Source organism: Pseudophryne corroboree, chromosome 5, assembly GCF_028390025.1.
Source record: "Pseudophryne corroboree isolate aPseCor3 chromosome 5, aPseCor3.hap2, whole genome shotgun sequence".
In the NCBI taxonomy this organism is placed as follows: Eukaryota; Metazoa; Chordata; class Amphibia; order Anura; family Myobatrachidae; genus Pseudophryne; species Pseudophryne corroboree.
This window is the reverse complement of record NC_086448.1, coordinates 347,565,867-347,588,855: the sequence shown is the minus strand read 5'-3', so window position 1 is coordinate 347,588,855 and position 22,989 is coordinate 347,565,867. Positions and strand designations below refer to the sequence as shown.

General features: G+C 45.5%; 1 protein-coding gene across 2 annotated transcripts in view; it reads right to left on the bottom strand.

Annotated features, from left to right (window-relative positions):
* The window catches only part of COBL (cordon-bleu WH2 repeat protein), a 952,910-nt gene extending 931,855 nt beyond the window's left edge, over positions 1-21,055 (bottom strand). The window contains exons 1-2 of one of the 2 annotated variants that reach the window (XM_063922617.1): positions 20,824-21,055; positions 19,587-19,722 (exon numbers count right to left, since the gene is read on the bottom strand). Coding sequence is in view for 1 of the 2 variants with exons in the window: in XM_063922616.1 (XP_063778686.1) it covers positions 19,587-19,615 (29 nt within the window). In the remaining variant the exon portion in view is untranslated. The remainder of the gene's footprint in view (positions 1-19,586; positions 19,723-20,823) is intronic. The other variant, XM_063922616.1, reaches the window with a different exon arrangement.
* Between the last annotated feature and the right edge of the window lie 1,934 nt (positions 21,056-22,989).

Here is a 22,989-nt window from a genome sequence, read left to right as displayed (position 1 = left end):
AAACCATGTGCACTGCAGGGGAGGCAGATATAGCATGTGCAGAGAGAGTTAGATTTGGGTGGGTTATTTTGTTTCTGTGCAGGGTAAATACTGGCTGCTTTATTTTTACACTGCAAATTAGATTGCAGATTGAACACACCCCACAGCCAAATCTAACTCTCTCTGCACATGTTATATCTGTCTCCCCTGCAGTGCACATGGTTTTGCCCAATTGCTAACAAAAATCCTGCTGCGATCAACTTGGAATTACCCCCATTGTGTTTTGAATATCCAAGTAAATATTCTTAAAACTTATGGTCATGGACTACTAAAACACAAGTTCCTGGTGCACAACTATGCAAGAAGCTTACACATTCAGTCCACATGCAGTAGCAGTGGCATACTAAATAACCCTCTTACATGTATAGTGGCAGACAAATAAAATGTAACTGTAATAGGTTGAGGTAAAATTATTATTAGTGGATGAGAAGGGAATTACAGTATATACACAGCCTGTTGCCAGGAGTCATTTGAAGTCATAAGAGCAATAATCTTATACAAACAATGATGTTAATATGCATAAAGAGACGTATAGTGCTATTGTAGGCAATAGACATGATGGAAACTGACTTTTTTTTTCTAATAAACTAAAATGTGTACTATATTTTGGTTAGTATAGCATATGAAGGACTTATGTCTCACTACAAGGTGTTAATCAAATTCTGCATTCTGACACTCAAGTTTCACAAATGCTACAATGTGATAACAAAGCAGCCTTTCATCAGTGGTGTACTGCAACTAAAGGCCCCCATACACAGGTGCGATTTGGCATGTTTTTATCCGATTCCGACGGATCGTTTCGATAAATCGGATGAAAACTGGCCAAATCGTCTGTGTTTGACATGAGGTCACATCCAATGCACATTACCGTGGGCATCAAATCAGACCTTACAGATCCTATGTGCAGCACATAGGATAAATCGAATTTAGGGCCATCAGGGGCACATTGCGGGTGCTTTTTAAGCACCTGCGATATATCGCATGCATACTTGACGGGCATCCTGTGTGGGCCCACCCACACAGGATCAGGAAGTGACGCAGAATCGGCTGCTGCTGCTTTTAATTCACTATTTAGCTGCCCCCCCCCTCCCCCCCTAGCAATGAGGGCCAGACTATCAGATAAATCCGATGAGATTTATCTGATACACATCGCATGTAAAAAATGGCACGTCAAATGGCAGCTTCCGGGGAAATCAGGTCAGACTTGCTGCTCAGACAAGTCTGAACCATGTATGACCTGTGTCTTGGGGGCCTTAAATCTTATGCTGGCCATACACTTGTGCGATGTCCTGCGGGACGCGACATCGCGGGGCATCGCACCGGCAGTTCAGGTGCGATCAAATCTCACCTGAACTGCCAAAGTGGTTACCATGCGATAGATCGCATGGTAATCACGTGATTGGCACGTCACCGCCGAGTGGGAGCGGCCTCTGGCCGCTCCTGGTGGGTGCCCATCGCAGATCGCAGTGCGATATATCTCATGTGGGTTTAAAACCACATGCGATCGCACTGCGATGTGAGAAATATTATGTGCAGCACATAATATCTTGAGATGTGATATTCGACCGGCGTGCCCGCGCATCGCGTCTCAAGGTACCTAAAATGTGCATACAATCCTTCGATTTCTCTCACAGATGTGGTCGAAATCGAAGGATAGCACCGATTATCTCATATGTGTATGGGCACCATTAATTTTAATACATCTCTTTGCTTGTCTCTAAATATCTTCCAGCTCGCAACCCTCCACTTCGCGCAATGTCTGCGTCTCTCATACACACATGTTCCTTGCCTGGGAAGGAGGTTGCTACTGCAGCTATACAGATGCAGTCTACTCTCTCTCTGCCCAATGTGTCGCTGCGCTGCTATTTAGTGGTCAGTGATAGTTGACAGGCAAGAAGTGCAAGGGGGGGGGGGGGGGGACACTCACACACCATACCCCCCTCCCCCCCCCCCCCCCCCTTCCTTCCCCTTAACCTGGCTCTGCCCTCACTCAGGAAGACTTTCTTCTGAAGCCTTCAAACCTTCAAATGGTCCCTGGAAACTCATCTCTTCAGACAAGTTAATTACCCATGTGTAAAGGGGGGCACACATGGAGGAATGTATGCTTAATTTCTATGCAATCTGACTAGATTGCTTAGAAATTAAGCACGGATCTTTCTGTGTGTATGCCCCAAAGCTATCGCTGACTCTAGATTGGCCTGCATGCAGGCACAATCTAGTTAGATCGCTCACTTCACCGCTGTGTGCTGAGCGAGGGAGAGATGTGTGCTGAGCGTTCTGTGCTAGATCGCTCAGCACACATCTCTGTACACATTGGTACATGAGTAAGGCCTTTAACTGTACAATCTAATTACCTCCTCCCTACACAGACCACATATAACTTATAAATATATTCTCCTTCTACACTCACACATGATGCTGACCCCAGGCCAACATTGCTGAAGGGCTGGATCATATAGCCTACCAAGTACCACTGCAATCTGACTGAACCAATTTGCAATACATACTGGGGGTTATTCAGAGATGGACGCAGTTCTTGCTTCCCACAGCAAGATCTGCGTCCATCTACTCACATGCTGGGGGCCCCCCAGTACAAGGCAAGGCCACCCAGCATGTGGGTGGGGCGCCCCATGATGCACTTGCAATGTAATTGCGAGTGCATTGATTAGAGGTTGACCCCTGCCTGCGCAGCCTGGCTACACTGGCAGGCTAGTCGGCACCAATTTTTTTTCTTGGAGTAGCTGCGTGTGACGTCACGCATCAGCCCTGAAAACTCTCCTGAAATGTTCCAGTTTTTCCTGCCATGCCCGCAAAACGCTGCAGTGACGCCTACCCGACTGCCACCGCTGTTAATCACCTTGCGGCCACATCCTTCGGGGATGCAGCCGCATGATGAAGGGTCACGCACGCACATTATAGACACTGCACGTACACAGACCCCCTGGATGCGGCTCGGGTGGTCCCCTGTTTGCTGGCGACCGGTCTCTCGACGACCAGCATACCGGCGCCGGAATCCCGAACGCCGGCATCCCGAACGCCGGCATACCGACATCTTTTCTACCTCTTGGGGTCCACGACCCCCCTGGAGGGAGAATAGATAGCGTGGCAAGCGCAGCAGGCCCGCAAGGGGCTCATTTGCTCTCGCCCAGCTGTCGGTATGCCGGTGGTCGGGATTCCGGCGCTGGTATGCTGGTGGCCGAGAGCCCGGCCGCTGGCATACCCTACTACACCCTGCAGCGCTGCGCGCGTACGTACGGCTGATCCAGATCTGAATAAACCCCACTGCACGTACACGACTATACGTATCCACATGTATCAAATACATATTTCTCTATAGACTGTAAGCTTACAAGCAGGGCCCTTTTACGTTGTCGTCTATTATTACTTGGTCTTGTTTTATTACTGTTTTGTTCCCAATTGTAAAAAGCAATGGAATATGCTGACGCTTTCTAAGTAAATGTTGATTTTAAAAAATAATAATGTCATCCCTAGAACTACAGCAATAAAAGGGTTAACACAGATAAACCTACACTTTTGTATACATAGTTATTCACCTTCTTGCTGTCACCATCACTGGATTCATGGAATCCACCCAGAGAGTATCAATCACCTGCAGTTATTTTATTGAATGCATTGCTATTGCCTCTGCTCAACCACATTAAATTGGAGTTCACTTAATGGAAAGGCTAGGGGCAGATGTATTATAATAAAAACATTTTATAGATATTTTTTAATATGAACTGAGTGGCAGATGTACTAAGCCTTGGAGAGTGATAAAGTGGAGAGAGATAAACTACCAACTAATCAGCTCCTTTTACTTTATGCCTGTTACATGGCATTTAGGTACTGACTGGTGCTTTAACTCTCTCCACTTTATCACTCACCAAGACTAATGGGCCCTACAGACTCGGCGATGTGCCCCCGAGCTGCCCGACCGCCGATACGGCCGACGGGCGGCCCGGTGCCGGGGGGGCAGTGACGGGGGGAGTGAAGTTTCTTCACGCCCCCCGTCACCCGGCTCCGTAGACGTGCAGGCAAATATGGATGATCTTGTCCATATTGGCCTGCATGCACAGCCGACAGGGCACCAGCGATGAACGAGCGCGGGGCCGCGCATCGTTCATCGCTGGTGCCTCCACACTGCACGATATGAACGTTATCTCGTTCATTAATGAACGAGATCGTTCATATCGTGCAGTCATGTCGGCCAGTGTGTAGGGCCAATTAGTAAGTCCATATTAAAAAATATATATATATTTTTTTAAAGATTTAGGGCCCATTCATCATTCCTTAAAGTACGTGAAAAGATTATTTTGTAACTAATATAGGGGGTAATTCCAAGTTGATCGCAGCAAGAATTTAGTTAGCAATTGGGCAAAACCATGTGCACTGCAGGGGAGGCAGATTTAACATGTGCAGAGAGAGTTAGATTTGGGTGGGGTGTGTTCAATCTGCAATCTAATTTGCAGTGTAAAAATAAAGCAGCCAGTATTTACCCTGCACAGAAACAATATAACCCACCCAAATCTAACTCTCTCTGCACATGTTAAATCTGTCTCCCCTGCAGTGCAAATGGTTTTGCCCAATTGCTAACTAAATTCCTGCTGCGATCAACTTGGAATTACCCCCATTGTGGGAATGAAGTAGCATGCCTATTCATTACATATATTCTACACAAGATATCACTGACATCTCCTGCTTATACCCCTTTCACACCGCACCAATAACCCGGTATCGACCCGGTTAGCGTGCGGTGTGAAAGAGGCATAGCCGAAATCCTGGGTCGCCTGACCAGGCAATTCCATCCGGGAATAAAGCAATGTTATACCCGGGTTGAATACCGGGTCAGTGGCTGCGTAAACGGGCTCCCGGGTCGATGCGTCCCGGGACCCGTTTACTATAGCAGGGAGAGGCGGCGCGGAGATGATCTCATCTCCCAGCGCCGCCTCCACCTCCACCCCCTGCTCCTATGGCAACCCGCCCGGCATATTGCCGGGTCGGGGAAGCCTGCAGCAGCGGCCAATGCCGGATCCCACCCGGGAAGGACCCGTTTCCAATTCCCGGGTGGGATCAGGCATTGGCAGTGTGAAAGGGGTATTACTTGCAACCACAATGCTGCAAAGTACGCGGGGACCTTCATTCATCAAACTCTGAAAGTTTGACTGCAGGAATCTAATCTACGCCATCTTCAGATGGTGTTGGTTCCCGAAGCCCTACTCATTCCTATGGCATCAATCTACCCCCTCTGGCCCTACGTTCCTACAGGACACTGCACATGCGTGAAGTACATACATGTGCAGTGACTCTGCAGGGTCAAACCTGGCAAGTGTCAAATTTGTCTGTAACTAATTAGTGGCAGAGTCAGTAGTGGTAGGGATCAGGGGATGGATGCTTTTTAGAGCAGCTGTCCCCACAAAGGTACAATATTGAAATGCCCTGAAAGTTTAGTATGCGTTGCCGCAACTCAGATATATACATAACTAATGGGGGGATTTATGTACATCATAATGAATATGCCATTTAGCCCTACGTATAAGCTATTTGTATATCGTACTGCTTGCATAAAGCATCGATCAAATAACTTATTGATACAGCTACTATTCCATTAAAGCTATTCCAATAGTATAGGAGCATGGAATGTTAGAGGATTAAAACACTAAGACTTTTCCTACCGTAATAACTGAAAATGTGTACAGCCACACATCATGAAAGATTCCAACTAACTGAGGGCCTGATTCAAAGTTCAACGCAAGTTTCCTGTAGTACATAGATTCCCGATTATCAGGAATCTGCGGGTGTACAAGGTCCTTTCTGTGCACGAGCAGAACGGGCTTTGCGGTGCCGCCTGTAGCTCCCCTCTGTTCCCATCTGTGTTGAGGGGTTGGGCAGGGGGTGGGGGATGCCTGCGTTCCTGGAAACAGGGGCAGGTTCACACGCTTTTCTGAGAGGGAACAGCCAAGGGTCTGCGTATTACCACGCAGGCTTTCTGGACACAGCCCCTGACTTACTCCGATGAAAGCCTGCATGGGATATCACAACCATCACAACCAATGGTCGCGATGCTGGATCCCAGATTGCGATGTCGGTCGCAGCGCTGAGATCGTAGCTACATGCAGGAAGTGTCTCTTCTACTGAAATGTTTCTTGGATATTATCTTTAAAATCAGAAGGAAATTCAAAGCTGTTTACAAGCAGCAATGAATTCCCATTCATCTCTGAAAGAGGCCCTGAATCTCCTTAAGGTCTAATCACTTTTCTCTTTTTATGCTTAGCTTTTACGTAAATACCAATGATTAGTTGAAGTTCAATAAAAGATATGCAAATACTGCAACCAATGCCAGTGCTGTTCCTCTCTGAAGACACAGCCCTATACACATCATCTAATGCAACCAAATAATTTCCCTTAAGCCAAACTAAAATCCTAAAATTGCCATAGTTGAAGCAAAGTAATTTGCTGAAGAAGTGACAGACTGATGACTGTCATGCTTCAACAAGTACACAAGAACAAAATTAAATATACAGGTTGAGTATCCCTTATCCAAAATGCTTGGGACCAGAGTTATTTTGGATATCGGATTTTTCCGTATTTTGGAATAATTGCATACCATAATGAGATATCATGGTGATGGGACCTAAATCTAAGCACAGAATGCATTTATGTTACATATACACCTTATACACACAGCCTGAAGGTCATTTTAGCCAATATTTTTAATAACTTTGTGCATTAAACAAAGTGTGTCTACATTCACACAATTCATTTATGTTTCATATACACCTTATACACAGCCTAAAGGTCATTTAATACAATATTTTTAATAACTTTGTGTATTAAACAAAGTTTGTGTACATTGAGCCATAAAAAAACAAAGGTTTCACTATCTCACTCTCACTCAAAAAAGTCCGTATTTCGGAATATTCCGTATTTCGGAATATTTGGATATGGGATACTCAACCTGTATTACTGTGTATGAAAATGCAGCGCGTTGTGGCAAATGGATCATTTTCAAATTGGACTAAAGTACTAAGTGGTGTGCCACAAGGGTCTGTACTAGGACCACTTTTGTTCAATATTTTCATCAACGACCTAACAGTAGGTCTAGAGAGCATGGTATCAATTTTCGCAGACGATACCAATTTGTGTAAGGTTATAAATACGGAGGGGGATGCTGAGTCTCTTCAAAACGACTTAACTAAACTGGAAGCATAGGCAGCAAAATGGAGAATGAGATTCAACACAGACAAGTGTAAGGTAATGCACTGTGGGGGCAAGACCAAAAATAACACCTACATACTAAATGGGGTAATATTAGGGGATTCTGTACTGGAAAAAGACTTAGGGGTTCACATAGATAACAAATCAAGTAGCAGTACCCAAAGTAGGAGTGCAGCAAAGAAGGCTAATAAGATATTAGCATGCCTAAAACGGGTAATTGAGGCAAGGGACGAGAGTATTATACTCCCATTATATAAATCACTAGTGAGGCCTCATCTTGAATACTGTGTGCAATTTTGGGCACCATATTACAAAAAGGATATCCTGGAGCTAGAAAAGGTTCAGAGGCGGGCGACCAAACTAATCAAGGGCATGGAGACGCTGGAATACGAGGAAAGGCTTGCAAGGGTAGGCATGGTTACATTGGAAAAGAGGAGACTAAGAGGGGACATGATCAACATCTACAAATATATAAGGGGTCAATACACAGAGCTTGGGAGGGACCTGTTTTCTATAAGATCAGCACAGAGGACATGTGGTCACTCGCTTAGGTTAGAGGAGAGGAGTTTCCGCACATTGAGGCGAAAAGGTTTTCTCACAGTAAGGACAATACGTGTTTGGAATTCTCTGCCTGAGAGACTAGTAACTGCGGACTCAGTCAACACCTTTAAGAATGGGTTAGATAAATTCCTATTGGATAAAGATATTCAGGGTTATGGTGCGTAGGCACGCATTATAGTTAATATAACTAGCCCTAACATAAAAATAACTAGTCCTATAATAAGCCTGCATAGGAGACCACAAATAGGTTGAACCAGAGCCGGATTAAGGGGGGTGCCAAGGGGACACAGTACCCCAGGCCCCCCTTATATTGGGGGCCCCTTGCCTGCCATCAAGGACTGGACGTTTACATGATTTTTTTGATTTTTTTTTTTATAAAGTTCTGCCGTTGGTGGCAGTGGTGCAGAACCCCCCTTCCCCCAACCCTCTCCCGCACGGATCAAATTTGTTTTCCAGAGATGGAGACAGCCCTGTCTCCATCTCTGCACTGGCTGGTCACACCTGCAGTTACAATCAGAGCCGCCGGGTAAACACGCACGGCTGCTCTGATCAGCAGAGCTCTCTGCAGCGCTGGATATATTGCAGGCAGCAGAGGGAACTATTGAGTATGTGCAGCAGGAGCACCACTCACATGGACTCCGGCAGTGACAATCTCCTCCAGCTCCTCTTCTCTCTTGGTATGGTTAGTGCTTAATGGTGTGTGTGTTTGTTTGTTTGTTTGTTTGTTTGTTTGTTTGTTTACTTTGTATGTATGTATGTATGTATGTATGTATGCTCTGTGTTGTGTGTAAGTATGCTACAGTATGTATGTATATATGTATGTATGTTGTGTGTGAGTATGCTACAGTATGTATGTATGTATGTATGTATGCATGCTGTGTGTAAGTATGCTACAGTATGTACAGTATGTATGTATGCTGTTTGTATGTGTATGTATGCTATGTGTTGTGTATATGTACAGTATGTATGGTGTGTGTGTGTGTGTGTGTGTGTGTGTGTGTGTGTGTGTGTGTGTGTGTATGCTGTGTGTGTTGTGTGTATGTACAGTATGTATGCTATGTGTATGTTGTGTGTATGTATGCTGTGTGTGTGTGTTTGTAGGTATGTTGTGCGTGTATTAGGTTTTCGTCGTGAAGTAGGGCTGTCAGAAAATTAATTTTGTGACAGGCAGATTATACAGACCTGTACTATTGTAACCAGCAGCTTGCGTGCCCTTAGATGCTAGAAGAAGCAGTCCCCAGCATCATACTATACCACCTACCATGTGACAGTGTAATATTGTTTTTGTTTTTCTACATTGGATAAATGTGATTTCTATATTTTTGTTCAGTAATATTCACTGTACTGCCTCTAACAGCTCTCTGCTTATGTATATAAATATATATATATATATATTTATTTATATATATATATATATTATATAAATATATATATATATATATATATATATATATAACCCCCCCCCCATATAAACTATATATAGCACTTAGGGGGCCCCCTTGTATTAAGTACCCCGGGCCCCGTGGAGCCTTAATCCGGCCCTGGGTTGAACTCGATGGACAATTGTCTTTTTTCAACCTTAGTTACTATGTTACTATGTTACATAAAACAATATATTGTCACAGTTTCCAACATTTAACTCAAAGTAATTCATAAAGACCTTGCAGCTGAGACAGGGTGTATAACATGTTACATGCAAAGCAAATTTGGATTTGAATCACTACAATCTCAGGTTCATTTTCAGACTTGTACACAGACCCGATGGTCTGCGTACAATCCGTGGTAATGTGCACAATGGGTCCTGTGAGCTTTTATGGAGTGTCCCCAAGCAGCAACATGATTGACATGCTGTGGCCATTTGGGGGCGTGATGGGGTGGCGTAGGGCAGAGTTTTCAACCCTCAGCTGAGCAGTTCCACCTGTCATTCTGAGAAAGCTGAGGCTACTGAGACGGCCAAGGTCTGCGATCATGGCGACCATCTTGGGACTCAGCACTTGGATCGCAGATGCTGGCAAGGAGGCGTCTTTTTCCTACAGACGTCTCGTATTGCATTAGCAATTTTACACAATGCTGCTGCGTCCATCTCTGAATCAGGCCCTCAATTGTGTCTTGTTTACTAAATGTGATTATAATGTGCTTTGTAGACTTTAAAAAGCGCCTAATGAATGAATATTAATTTATCAAAGCTAGAGAACAGCTTGGAGAATAGCTAGCGATCTAACACTGACAACACCTGATTAAAAAACGTATCATCCCTGAAATTGTAGAATAATACGTTCTGAATCAAATTTTTTGCCTTTCAATGTTTGGTTGTTCTGTGTCAAATCTTTGAAGGCTGTCAACAAAACGTAAAATTAATTCATGACATTGGGCTAAATGTAATACCTTGCGAAAAGCAGGAAGTGCGAGATTTTGTGCAGGTCTGGCTGGATGTTTAAAGCGACAATCATTAACACGGCAACCTGAATATTTTGTGTAAATGATGTGCCGCTCTCAGATTCAGATTTGTCCAGATTCGCACAAAATCCCGCATTTCCTGCTTCTCGCAGGCTATTACATTTATCCCATAAAGTTACAGAGAGGAGTAGTAGCCAAACAGAAACAAAAACATTTGAATCAAAGATAATAAAATCTTTTTGTCACTTTATAAGTGCACAAGTTTTCAGTGCCAAAACACAAACCCCTTTTACACCAAAATCCCCAGTCTGAACGCGGGTGACCTCTTCACACTGCCACCTAACCTGGGTCCTTCCCAGGACCAACTCTGCAAGTCAGCTGAGTTGGATTCCCAGGACACTGGATCTGGGTTAAGCCTTTTACACTGAACCGCAACCCAGGTAACCAGGCAATAACTCGGGGGAAAAGTTTGTTGTAAAAGAGGTATGAAAAAAAATGTATCCCATGTCCATAAAGACAAGCCAAATGCAAAAAAAAACTATTATCTCTAGACAAAATATAATCCACAGACGCTGCCTTGATTTTCAATATCAGCAGTATTTTATGTACATAATAGAATTTACTAAAAAAAGAAAATAAGTTATAGTCAGAGGAATAACATGTATAACAGATAACCACAGGACCATATAGCAATTTTTTGGGCAAGTTAGTATGACCTGTTCTAAGAATGTGTGTGGGTGGTTTGGGATGCGGTCAATTTACCTACAATTAAAAATAAGATTTTACTTACCGGTAAATCTATTTCTCGTAGTCCGTAGAGGATGCTGGGACTCCGTAAGGACCATGGGGAATAGACGGGCTCCGCAGGAGATAGGGCACTTTAAGAAAGCTTTGGACTCTGGGTGTGCACTGGCTCCTCCCTCTAGGCCCCCCCTCCAGACCTCAGTTAGGGAAACTGTGCCCAGAGGAGATGGACAGTACGAGGAAGGATTTTTGTAAATCTAAGGGCGAGATTCATACCAGCCACACCAATCACACCGTATAACTTGTGATAAACTTACCCAGTTAACAGTATGAACAACAACATAGCCACGGTACCACCGAAAACTATAACATAACCCTTATGTAAGCAATAACTATATACAAGTCTTGCAGAAGAAGTCCGCACTTGGGACGGGCGCCCAGCATCCTCAACGGACTACGAGAAATAAATTTACCGGTAAGTAAAATCTTATTTTCTCTAACGTCCTTGAGGATGCTGGGACTCCGTAAGGACCATGGGGATTATACCAAAGCTCCCAAACGGGCGGGAAAGTGCGGATGACTCTGCAGCACCGATTGAGCAAACAGGAGGTCCTCCTCAGCCAGGGTATCAAACTTATAGAACTTTGCAAAGGTGTTTGTCCCCGACCAAGTAGCTGCTCGGCACAACTGTAATGCCGAGACCCCTCAGGCAGCCGCCCAAGAAGAGCCCACTTTCCTAGTGGAGAACCGATTTCGGTAACGGCAATCCTGCCGTAGAATGCGCCTGCTGAATCGTGTTACAGATCCAGCGAGCAATAGTCTGCTTTGAAGCAGGAGCGCCAACCTAGTTGGCCGCATACAGAACGAACAAAGCTTCAGTCTTCCTGATTCTAGCCGTTCTGGTCACATAAATCTGCAAAGCCCTGACTACATCCAGGGACTCGGAATCCTCCAAGTCCCGTGTAGCCACAGGCGCGACAATAGGTTGGTTCACATGAAAAGATGAGACCACTTTTGGCAGAAAGTGAGGGCGAGTCCTCAACTCTGCCCTATCCACGTGAAAAACCAAGTATGGGCTTTTATGTGATAAAGCCGCCAATTCGGAAACACGTCTTGCCGAAGCTAACGCCAACAACATGACCACTTTCCATGTGAGGTATTTCAACTCCACAGTTTTGAGTGGTTCAAACCAAGGTGATTTGAGGAACCGTAACACCACGTTAAGATCCCAAGGCGCCACCGGAGGCACAAAAGGAGGCTGAATATGCAGCACTCTCTTCACAAAAGTCTGTACTTCAGGAATAGAGGCCAATTCTCTTTGAAAGAAAATGGATAAGGCCGAAATTTGGACCTTTATGGACCCTAATTTTAGGCCCAAAGTCACTCCTCTTTAAAGGAAGTGAAGTAGACGGCCCAAATGGAACTCCTCCGTAGGAGCAGCTCTGGCCTCACACCAAGACATATTTTCGCTATATACGGTGATAATGTTTTAACGTCACGTCTTTCCTAGCCTTGATCAGGGTAGGAATGACCTCCTCCGGAATCCCTTTTTCCGCTTGGATCCGGCGTTCAACCGCCATGCCGTCAAACGCAGCCGCGGTAAGTCTTGGAACAGACAGGGCCCCTGCCGCAGCAGGTCCTGACTTAGAGGAAGAGGCCACGGATCCCCTGCGAGCAACTCTTGCAGCTCCGGATACCAAGTCCTCCGTGGCCAATCTGGAACAATGAGTATTGTTTTGACCCTGCTTCTTCGTATTATTCCCAACACCTTGGGTATGAGAGGAAGAGGAGGAAACACATAGACCGATCTGAACACCCAAGGCGTCACCAGAGCGTCTACCGCTACCGCCTGAGGGTCCCTTGACCTGGCGCAATACCGCTTTAGCTTTTTGTTGAGACGGGATGCCATCATGTCGATTTTAGGCAGTCCCCAACGATCCGTGATCTGTACGAAAACTTCTTGATGAAGTCCCCACTCTCCCGGATGCAGGTCGTGCCTGCTGAGGAAGTCCGCCTCCCAGTTGTCCACCCCCGGGATGAACACCGCTGACAGCGCGTTTACATGGCCTTCCGCCCAGCGTAGAATCCTGGTCGCTTCTGCCATGGCCATTCTGCTCCTTGTTCCGCCTTGGCGGTTTATATGAGCCACTGTTGTGACATTGTCTGACTGAATCAGAACCGGTTTTCTCCAAAGCAATTCCTCCGCTTGACGCAGGGCGATGTATATGGCCCTCAACTCCAGGACGTTGATGTGGAGACAAGACTCTAGGCTTGACCAGAGACCTTGGAAATTTCTTCCCAGTGTCACTGCTCCCCAGCCTCGGAGGCTTGCGTCCGTGGTCACCAGGACCCAGTCCTGAATGCTGAACCTGCGACCTTCTAGTAGGTGAGCACTGTTCAGCCACCACAGGAGAGATACCCTGGTCCTGGGAGACAGTGTGATCTTTTGATGCATTTGTAAATGGGACCTGGACCCCTTGTCCAAAAGGTCCCATTGAAAGGTCCTCGCATGGAACCTGCCGAAAGGGATGGCCTCGTAGGAAGCCACCATCTTCCCCAGGACCCGCGTGCAATGATGCACTGAAACCTTTTTTGGTTTTACTAGGTTCCTGACCATGGCTATGAGTTCCTGAACCTTTTCGATCGGAAGAAAAACCTTTTTCTGGTCTGTGTCTAGAATCAGCCCCAAAAAGGTCAGACGCTTTGTAGGGACTAGCTGGGACTTCTGTATATTGAGAATCCAGCCGTGTGACTGCAACGTCTTCATGGACAGAGACACGCTGTCCAGCAACCTCTCCCGAGATCTCGCCTTTATGAGGAGATCGTCCAAGTATAGGATAATTATGACCCCCTGCCTGCGCAGGAGCACCATCATTTCTGCCATTACCTTGGTGAAAATTCTCGGGGCCGTGGAAAGCCCAAACGGCAACGTCTGAAATTGGTAGTGACAGTCCTGCACTGCAAATCTCAGGAACGCCTGATGCGAGGGGAATATCGGAACATGAAGGTAAGCATCCTTTATGTCCAGGGACATCATCCAATCCCCCCCCTCCAGGCTGGCGATGACCGCCCTGAGTGATTCCATTTTGAACTTGAACCTCTTCAAGTACAGGTTCAGAGATTTCAGGTTTAAAATGGGTCTGACCGAACCCTCCGGTTTCGGGACCACAAACAGGGTTGAGTAATATCCCTCTCCTTGCTGGAGATGAGGAACTGTGACAATCACCTGTTGAATATACAATTTTTGGATTGCTGTCAACACTAGCTCCCTCTCTGACGGGGAAGCCGGCAGAGCCAATTTGAAAAATCGGCGAGGAGGCAAGTCTTCGAATTCCAGCCTGTATCCCTGGGAAACAATCTCTAATGCCCAGGGATCCACCTGCGAGTGAACCCAGACGTGGCTGAAAAATCGAAGACGAGCCCCCACCAGATCTGCCTCCCCCCGGAAAGCCCCAGCGTCATGCGGTGGACTTTGCAGACGCGGGAGAGGACTTCTGCTCTTGGGAACTAGCTGTGTGCAGCTTTTTTCCCCTGCCTTTCCCTCTGGCAACAAAGGATGATCCACGTACCTTGTTGCTCTTATTGGAACGAAAGGACTGCATTTGATAATGAGGTGCCTTTTTTGTATGTTGCGGGGGGACATAAGGTAAGAAATTTGACTTACCAGCCGTAGCCGTAGAGACAAGATCCGAGAGGCCGTCTCCAAACAACTCCACCCCCTTGTAAGGCAAGGACTCCATATGCCGCTTTGAATCGGCATCTCCCGTCCACTGTCAGGTCCACAAGAGCCGCCTAGCAGAAATAGACATAGCATTTATTCTGGAGCTTAATAAACAAATGTCTCTCTGAGCATTCCTCATATACAAGGCAGCATCTCTGATATGCTCTATGGTCATTTGAATGGCATCCCTATCTAAGGTGTCAATTTCTGTAGATAAGGTATCTGCCCATGCTACAACCGCACTACAAACCCAGGCCGACGCCATAGCCGGTCGAGCAATAGTACCGGAATGATTGTAAATGTGCTTTAAGGTAATTTCCTGCCTGCAATCAGCAGGTTCCTTGAGGGAAGCCGTATCCTGAGAAGGCAGTGTCACCTTTTTGGACAAACGTGTCAGCGCCTTGTCAACTTTTGGCAAAGATTCCCAGCGTATCCTATCAGTTTGTGGAAAAGGATACGCCATGAGAATCCTTTTGGGAACTTGTGGTCTCCTATCCGGAGATTCCCAAGCCTTTTCGCACAAGTCACTTAATTCAAATGAGGATGGGAAAGTGACTTCAGGCTTTTTCCCTTTATACATGTGTACCCTCGTGTCAGGGACAGGGGGTTCTTCAGTAATATGCAAAACCTCTTTACCGTATACCTTTAGCCACCTTTGGCTGTAATTTTGCATCTTCATAGTCGACACTAGAGTCAGTATCTGTGTCGGTATCTGTGTCATCGATCTGGGATATGGTGCGCTTCTGAGACCCCGAAGGACCTGGCGCCCCAGGGACAGGCATGGACTGGCTACCTGACTGATCCCTAGCTTCTGCTTTGTCTAATCTTTTATGCAATAGATTGACATTTGCATTCAAGACATTCAGCATATCCACCCATTCCGGTGTCGGTGTTGCCGACGGCGACCTGACATTCAAGCACTCCCCCTCCACATTAAGCGAGCCTTCCTAGTCAAACATGTCGACACACGCGTACCGACACACTTCACACACACACAGGGAACCCCTTTCCTGAAGACAGTATCCCTGTCAAGGCCCTTTGGAGAGACAGAGAGAGAGTATGCCAGCACACACCCCAGCGCAATAACCCTGGAGACCAACACAAATTGTTTTTCCCCAGCAGCGCTGTATAATATGTAAACCGCCAATGATGTGCCCCCCCCCCCCTCTCTCTTTTAAGCACCCTTTCACCGTGTGTAAGCAGGGGAGAGTCCGGGGAGCTTCCTCTCAGCAGTGCTGTGGAGAGAAAATGGCGCTGGTGAGTGCTGAGGGAGAAGCCCCGCCCCCTCGGCGGCGGGCTTCTGTCCAGCTCAAACTTAGTGAAATATGGCGGGGGCTCTTTTATATACATATACAGAGCCCACCTGTACATGTATATATTCTTTATGCCATGCAGAGGTTTATATTGCCGCCCAGGGCGCCCCCCCCCTGCGCCCTGCACCCTTACAGTGACCGGAGTATGTGAGGTGTATGGGAGCAAGGACGCACAGCTGCAGTGCTGTGCATTACCTCAGTGAAGCTCTCTCTCTCTGCACATGTTATATCTGCCTCCCCTGCAGTGCACATGGTTTTGCCCAATTGCTAACAAAAATCCTGCTGCGATCAACTTGGAATTACCCCCACGGTGTCCATGTCGACCTATCTCGACCTATCTCGACATACACTAAAAACAATGAAAACTCTTGTCAATTTTTTGACCTGTCAACATTTTTAAATGTTGGTATTTTGACCTTGCCAGTATGTTAAATGTTGGTAATTTTACCTTGTTGGTATTTTGACCTTGTCGGGATTTTGACTGTCGGTCATTTGTTGTCGGGATTTTGATTGTAGGTATTTCATACTGATCCCGTTGGTTTGCCCCATGTGCAGTGCTGTACCATTTCTAGAACTGAGACGCCCAAACCACCCACACTACACATTCACCAGCTCAGAAAAAACGGAGGTCACCTACACTGAACCACATAACTTGCTCAATCAGTAGTTACACCAATGCTTATAGATAAAGCATGTTTAGTTCCAAGGCAATCAATATAGGTGTACTACAAAATAAAATACTATACAGTCAGCCAACATATATAAAAAAGCAGAAACAAATAATGTGTTCTTTTGCATTTATTCAAAGCAGCAAAAGGATACAGGGAAAACTACACAGGCAAATTAAATGCAGGTCAGGGGATTCTCCACAGTCTGGCCAGAAGCAACTACATGCAGTATAAAGGGCATAATGAAGCTGCTGTTGCACATGCCCAGTGGCAGCACAATTTCTTACCAAGACTGCTGTGTGTGTGTCTGTGGATCTGATTGCTCAGTCATTGCACCAGAGAGAGAATCTGGCAAGTGGCGTACCGTGATGACCGGGCCTGCATATGGCTGAAGTACTGTATTACATACACTGCACTTTGTATGGGGCAGACTATAGCTTGTAACATGCTAATTATGCCTCCATCATGGGCTGGCGATAATCACTCTAAAATAAAACACTTGGAAAACCCCCTCCAGAAATCTTGCATTTGCCGCTGACCTAGAACATATATAAATAAAACAATAATGATAATAAGGGTAATTTAAGCACATGATTTTGCAGCGCACTTGCCATATTTTGTACACATGCACCTAATTATGTGGTAAGCACATGGAGCTACAGTACATGTCACGATTGACAGGGAGTGCAGAATATTGCATATTCTGATGGGAGCAGCTGGGAAGGTCAGAACATCTTTAGTTATATGCATTTTATGCAATAATGAGGTTTTCATTTGCAGTACAAGACATTTAAATATGACTCAAAAAAACGAGAGCATACTATTACAGTGGTGTCCCCTGATTATTGAGTACAGCTAAGATCTCTCTGCTTAGGAAGTGTTGACAATTGGGAGTCAACCAATATTTAGATGGAATGTTTTTGTGCCATTCGGACATATATTATAATGGTAACAGCATTTATTTCGCCCAAATACTCTACTGTTCAAACAAACAAGTGCCCCTTATAATAAAGATAGCCTCGATGCCCGCACACCCTGAGTTGAAGACATTAATTATGTTGGAATGAGAAGAATTTTTGAAGAAAACCAAGTGACGATTAATTTAGTAGTTCTTCTGATCCTACATGCATAGTAGGCTGTACTTTCAATTGATAGTTTTACTTTTAGAACCATGTACATTTCCAGAAACATTTCGATAAGCATGGGAAAGATAAATAGATGCATTTGATATTAAAATAGTACATCACATGACTACATTTATAAATGACCCGTTAGGAAGTGTGATCTATGGTGATATTTCTGGAGCACTAGTAGTTATAATAAGGATCATCAAGTTCAGCAGATTTAACTGGTAAATGACAAGCTTCAGAAACAACCTTATGACTCAGGACTCCAGACAATATAAGGTCTAACAGACAAAGCATCATCACAGCTAGCAAGACCCCTGTGATCCCTCACCAATGCCTACTGTTTTATCTGAGAGAATAGCTCTTCCTCATTACTTCAATCCCTGTAATCTGCATTCAGTCCCTCTCACATAGCTGGTAATGTGTGCTGGACTAAAGGCAAGTAGAATGCATCTGATAGCATAGCTGCAGCATCCACATTCAAATGGGATCCGGTCTCTATGTCGACAGCACTTAAGGGGGGTACTGACAGGAGAGATGTGTGCTGAGCGATCTTAACACAGACCGCTCAGCACACATCTCTCACCTCGTTCAGCACAGCGCGATGTACTGAGCGAGGGGGGGGGGGCAGATGGGGGGGGGGGGGGGCGCTCACTTCACACAACGGTGAAGTGAGCGACCCACTAGACTGAGCCTGCATGCAGGCTCAATCTAGCACCGGCGCTAGTGATGCGTGGGGCCACGAATCGCTATCGCTGGGGGGCATACACACAGCAGATCCATGCTTAAAATCTAAGCAATCTAGTCAGATTGCTTAGATTTTAAACACGGATCTCTCCGTGTGTACCCCCTATAGGTCGACAATGTCTAGGTCGGCCACTATTGGTCGACAGTATGTCGACATGGTTTCTAGGTCGACAGGGACTCTAGGTCGACATGTACTAGGTCGACATGACAAAAGGGCAACATGAGTTTTAAAAAAACTAAAGTAAAGTATGACTTTCTCATACTTTACGATCCACGTGGACTACAATTGGGAACGATAACCTGTGCCAAGCGCATCGGTAGCGGAGCGAGGCACCTTGCCCGAAGCATGGCGAATGAAGCGAGCCATGTGAGGGGACGCGGTGCACTAATTGTGGTTCCCGGTCACTCCACGAAGAAAACGACACCCAAAATTTAAAAAAAACTCATGTCGACCTTTTTTCATGTCGACCTAGAGCCCATGTCGACTAGAACCCATGTCTACCTACTTACTGTCGACCAATAGTGGTCGACCTAGACACTGTCGGCCTAAGTCTAGTCTATCTAACATACCACACCCATTTAAATGTACAATTCTCCAGTCTACTTGGTATGAACAGACACACAGAGGAGCTCAGAATGCATGAGGACCTCACTGATGGTGGACGAGCTGGATACATCTAGTTTTAACATTTTAATTTTCTCAATATGAACTATTATGGTCAATTAAAACATAACACATCCATACATTAAAACATAAACATCCATACAGTAACAGCTTTGAAATCAAACTTCCAGCTTATTTGGAAATACAAGAAAACAAAAACAAATATTTGAATAAAGTGTGTTTGATTCACCCTGAAATGTAGAAATCGATCTACAGCAGATGCCAAACGCATACAACATGAACCCCAACACAACTCTGGAGTAAGGCCTTAACACAATATTATATAGTAACATTCATGTTATAGTTATCCAGAGTTTAATAGCAAATTATAAAACTCACAACTATTGCTGTATGATAGTCAATTGCAATGATAGTAGATGTGGCACTTACCCAATAGGTGGCCTCTGGGAAGTTTCCATGATTACCTCTAGTAAAATCCCTTACTTAAATTCTGGAGTAAACAATCACCATAATATTCCTTTCTTTTCAACTGGTCTGTTCTGTTACCTGACAGTTCATCCCTGAGCTAAAAAAGACAGAGTTAGCGGTAATAAATCAGACTTGTTACATAAGATGAATGCAATGAGATAATGAGGATGAAAAACTTTGCAAGTGAAATTACTAATTCACTTATTACATTTTAATATACTGTAAAAAAAAAAAATGAAACAATCTGTGATATGAAGTTGAAATAGTACATTGGTATACTACACAAGGAGGTGTAAATAACATACAAAGAGATCTGCTTAGAAAAACTCTGATGCTACCAACATCAATAATTCTCCACATGGGTACCAGACATGACACATTACTGGGAAGTGCATGACAATGGTTACAACGAGTTGTAAATAACAGCACATGATTTCAGAAATGAATCAGGAAAACAGCCAGTATGGAAAAACAAAAACATTTGTGCAATGAGACTATAGAATACTAAAATGATGTACTCTGGTTGCTCAATATGGGATAAGGGCAATAAGTACATATTAATATAGCTCAATGATTTTAAACATTTGTTTTCTATTTTGTTTAATAAAAGTATAGTATTTTTTTTTTACACACGATAAATAAGTAAATGCCTACGTCATACGTATACTAAGTACAAATATATACATTTATCAACCAGTATAGCAGTGTGCAATTTAAGGTAATTCATTTTTTTCTTGTCAAACATACAACAGTCTATCTAGGGCTTCATTGTGTTGTTACACAGAAAAAAGGTCCACAGGTGTATACACAATGTCTGTTTACTTTCATATGTGAACTGTTTTGTAGTAATAAATACAGTACTTTATTGTCCAATTTTTATTGCACCTTCTGTACATATAATATAGCTATGCATGGTATATATATTTCTTCTGATCCCTTCTGCAGCTGCTGTCATGCAGAGCCCCATCCAAGGCAGCAGCCACACACAGGAGAGAGACTACAGCACTACCTGCCCCCAGCAACCCTGCTGCCAGAGACAACACAAGCACATGGTAACAGGACACCCAGCACCACACACACACTCCCTGCACAGCCAGGGGACACACAACACACCAGCAGCAGCAATAGGCACCTGATGTACACTCTGCCTAAACTTTTCATGCACACAGTCCATTATATGGAGCAGCATGGCACCTACCTGTGAGCAGGACACAGAGCAGCAGAGCGGAGTGTAAGCAGTCACTGGTGATCCCCCGGGTTAGCAGCCGGAGTCCCCTCAGCTGTCAGTGGTCAGGGACTAGTTGCTGGTTGGGTGCTGGTAACAGCCGGGTCCCCTCCCTCCTCGTACTGTTGTCTCCCTGTAATCTCAAGGGACTGTGTGTCCCATCCCCCGCCCCCTGGCAGCAGCTGCCAGCCCTGTGTATAAGAGCAGCTTACTTTCCCAAGCCCTCCCCTCCAGGCTCAGCTCCGTGTGTTACCCACTAGCAGGGTGTCATGGGAGGGATCTGCGGGTACTGCATGCTTTGCATTGGAGCCGGGACACATGGAAGTAAATGAATAGTGTACACATACACCGTATGCAAATACTGCTCTAGCTGGGGCTGGCTACATACCGACTCTCGGACACTAGATGCTGGACAGCACTATAAAGAAGCCTTGGACAATGTGATCGCAGCGTTTACTAACAGATGAATATCCAAAGAGGGGAAGTACTAAAAGGAATGACACTCTGGTCTGCATAAATGGAATGCCAATTGACTATAATGGGAGTAGATTGAACATTTATATATTTCTCAGACGTCCTAGTGGATGCTGGGACTCCGTAAGGACCATGGGGAATAGCGGCTCCGCAGGAGACAGGGCACAAAATAAAAGCTTAAGGATCAGGTGGTGTGCACTGGCTCCTCCCCCTATGACCCTCCTCCAAGCCTCAGTTAGATTTTTGTGCCCGGCCGAGAAGGGTGCAATCTAGGTGGCTCTCCTGAGCTGCTTAGAATAAAAGTTTAGTTTAGGTTTTTTTATTTTCAGTGAGTCCTGCTGGCAACAGGCTCACTGCATCGTGGGACTAAGGGGAGAAGAAACGGACTCACCTGAGTGCAGAGTGGATCGGGTTTCTTAGGCTACTGGACATTAGCTCCAGAGGGACGATCACAGGTTCAGCCTGGATGGGTCACCGGAGCCGCGCCGCCGTCCCCCTTACAGAGCCAGAAGAGACGAAGAGGTCCGGTGAAATCGGCGGCAGAAGACATCCTGTCTTCAGACTAAGGTAGCGCACAGCACCGCAGCTGTGCGCCATTGCTCTCAGCACACTTCACACTCCGGTCACTGAGGGTGCAGGGCGCTGGGGGGGAGCGCCCTGAGACGCAATATAACAGTATATACCTTAGGTGGCAAAAAGAATACATCACATATAGCTCCTGGGCTATATGGATGTATTTTAACCCCTGCCATTTTTACACAAAAAAGCGGGAGATAAGGACGTCGTGAAGGGGCGGAGCCTATCTCCTCAGCACACAAGCGCCATTTTCCCTCACAGCTCCGCTGGAAGGACGGCTCCCTGACTCTCCCCTGCAGTCCTGCTTCAGAATCAGGGTAAAAAAGAGAAGGGGGGGCATTTTTGGCAGCAAATAACGATAATAACAGCAGCTATAAGGGAATAACACTTATATAAGGTTATCCCTGTATATATATATAGCGCTGGGTGTGTGCTGGCAGACTCTCCCTCTGTCTCTCCAAAGGGCTAAGTGGGGTCCTGTCCTCTATCAGAGCATTCCCGGTGTGTGTGCTGTGTGTCGGTACGCGTGTGTCGACATGTATGAGGAGGAAAATGATGTGGAGGCGGAGCAGTTGCCTGTGTTGGTGATGTCACCCCCTAGGGAGTCGACACCTGACTGGATGATTGTATTTAAACAATTAAGTGATAATGTCAGCAATTTGCAAAAAACTGTTGACGACATGAGACAGCCGGCAAATCAATTAGTGCCTGTCCAGGCGTCTCAGACACCGTCAGGGGCGCTAAAACGCCCGTTACCTCAGTGGGTCGACACAGACCCTGACACAGATACTGAGTCTAGTGTCGACGGTGACGAGACAAACGTAATGTCCAGTAGGGCCACACGTTACATGATCACGGCAATGAAAGAGGCATTGAACCTTTCTGACACTACAAGTACCACAAAGAAGGGTATTATGTGGGGTGTGAAAAAACTACCAATAGTTTTTCCTGAGTCAGAGGAAATAAATGAGGTGTGTGATAAAGCGTGGGTTTCCCCCGATAAAAAACAGCTAATTTCTAAAAAATTATTAGCATTATATCCCTTCCCGCCACAGGTTAGGGCGCGTTGGGAAACACCCCCTAGGGTAG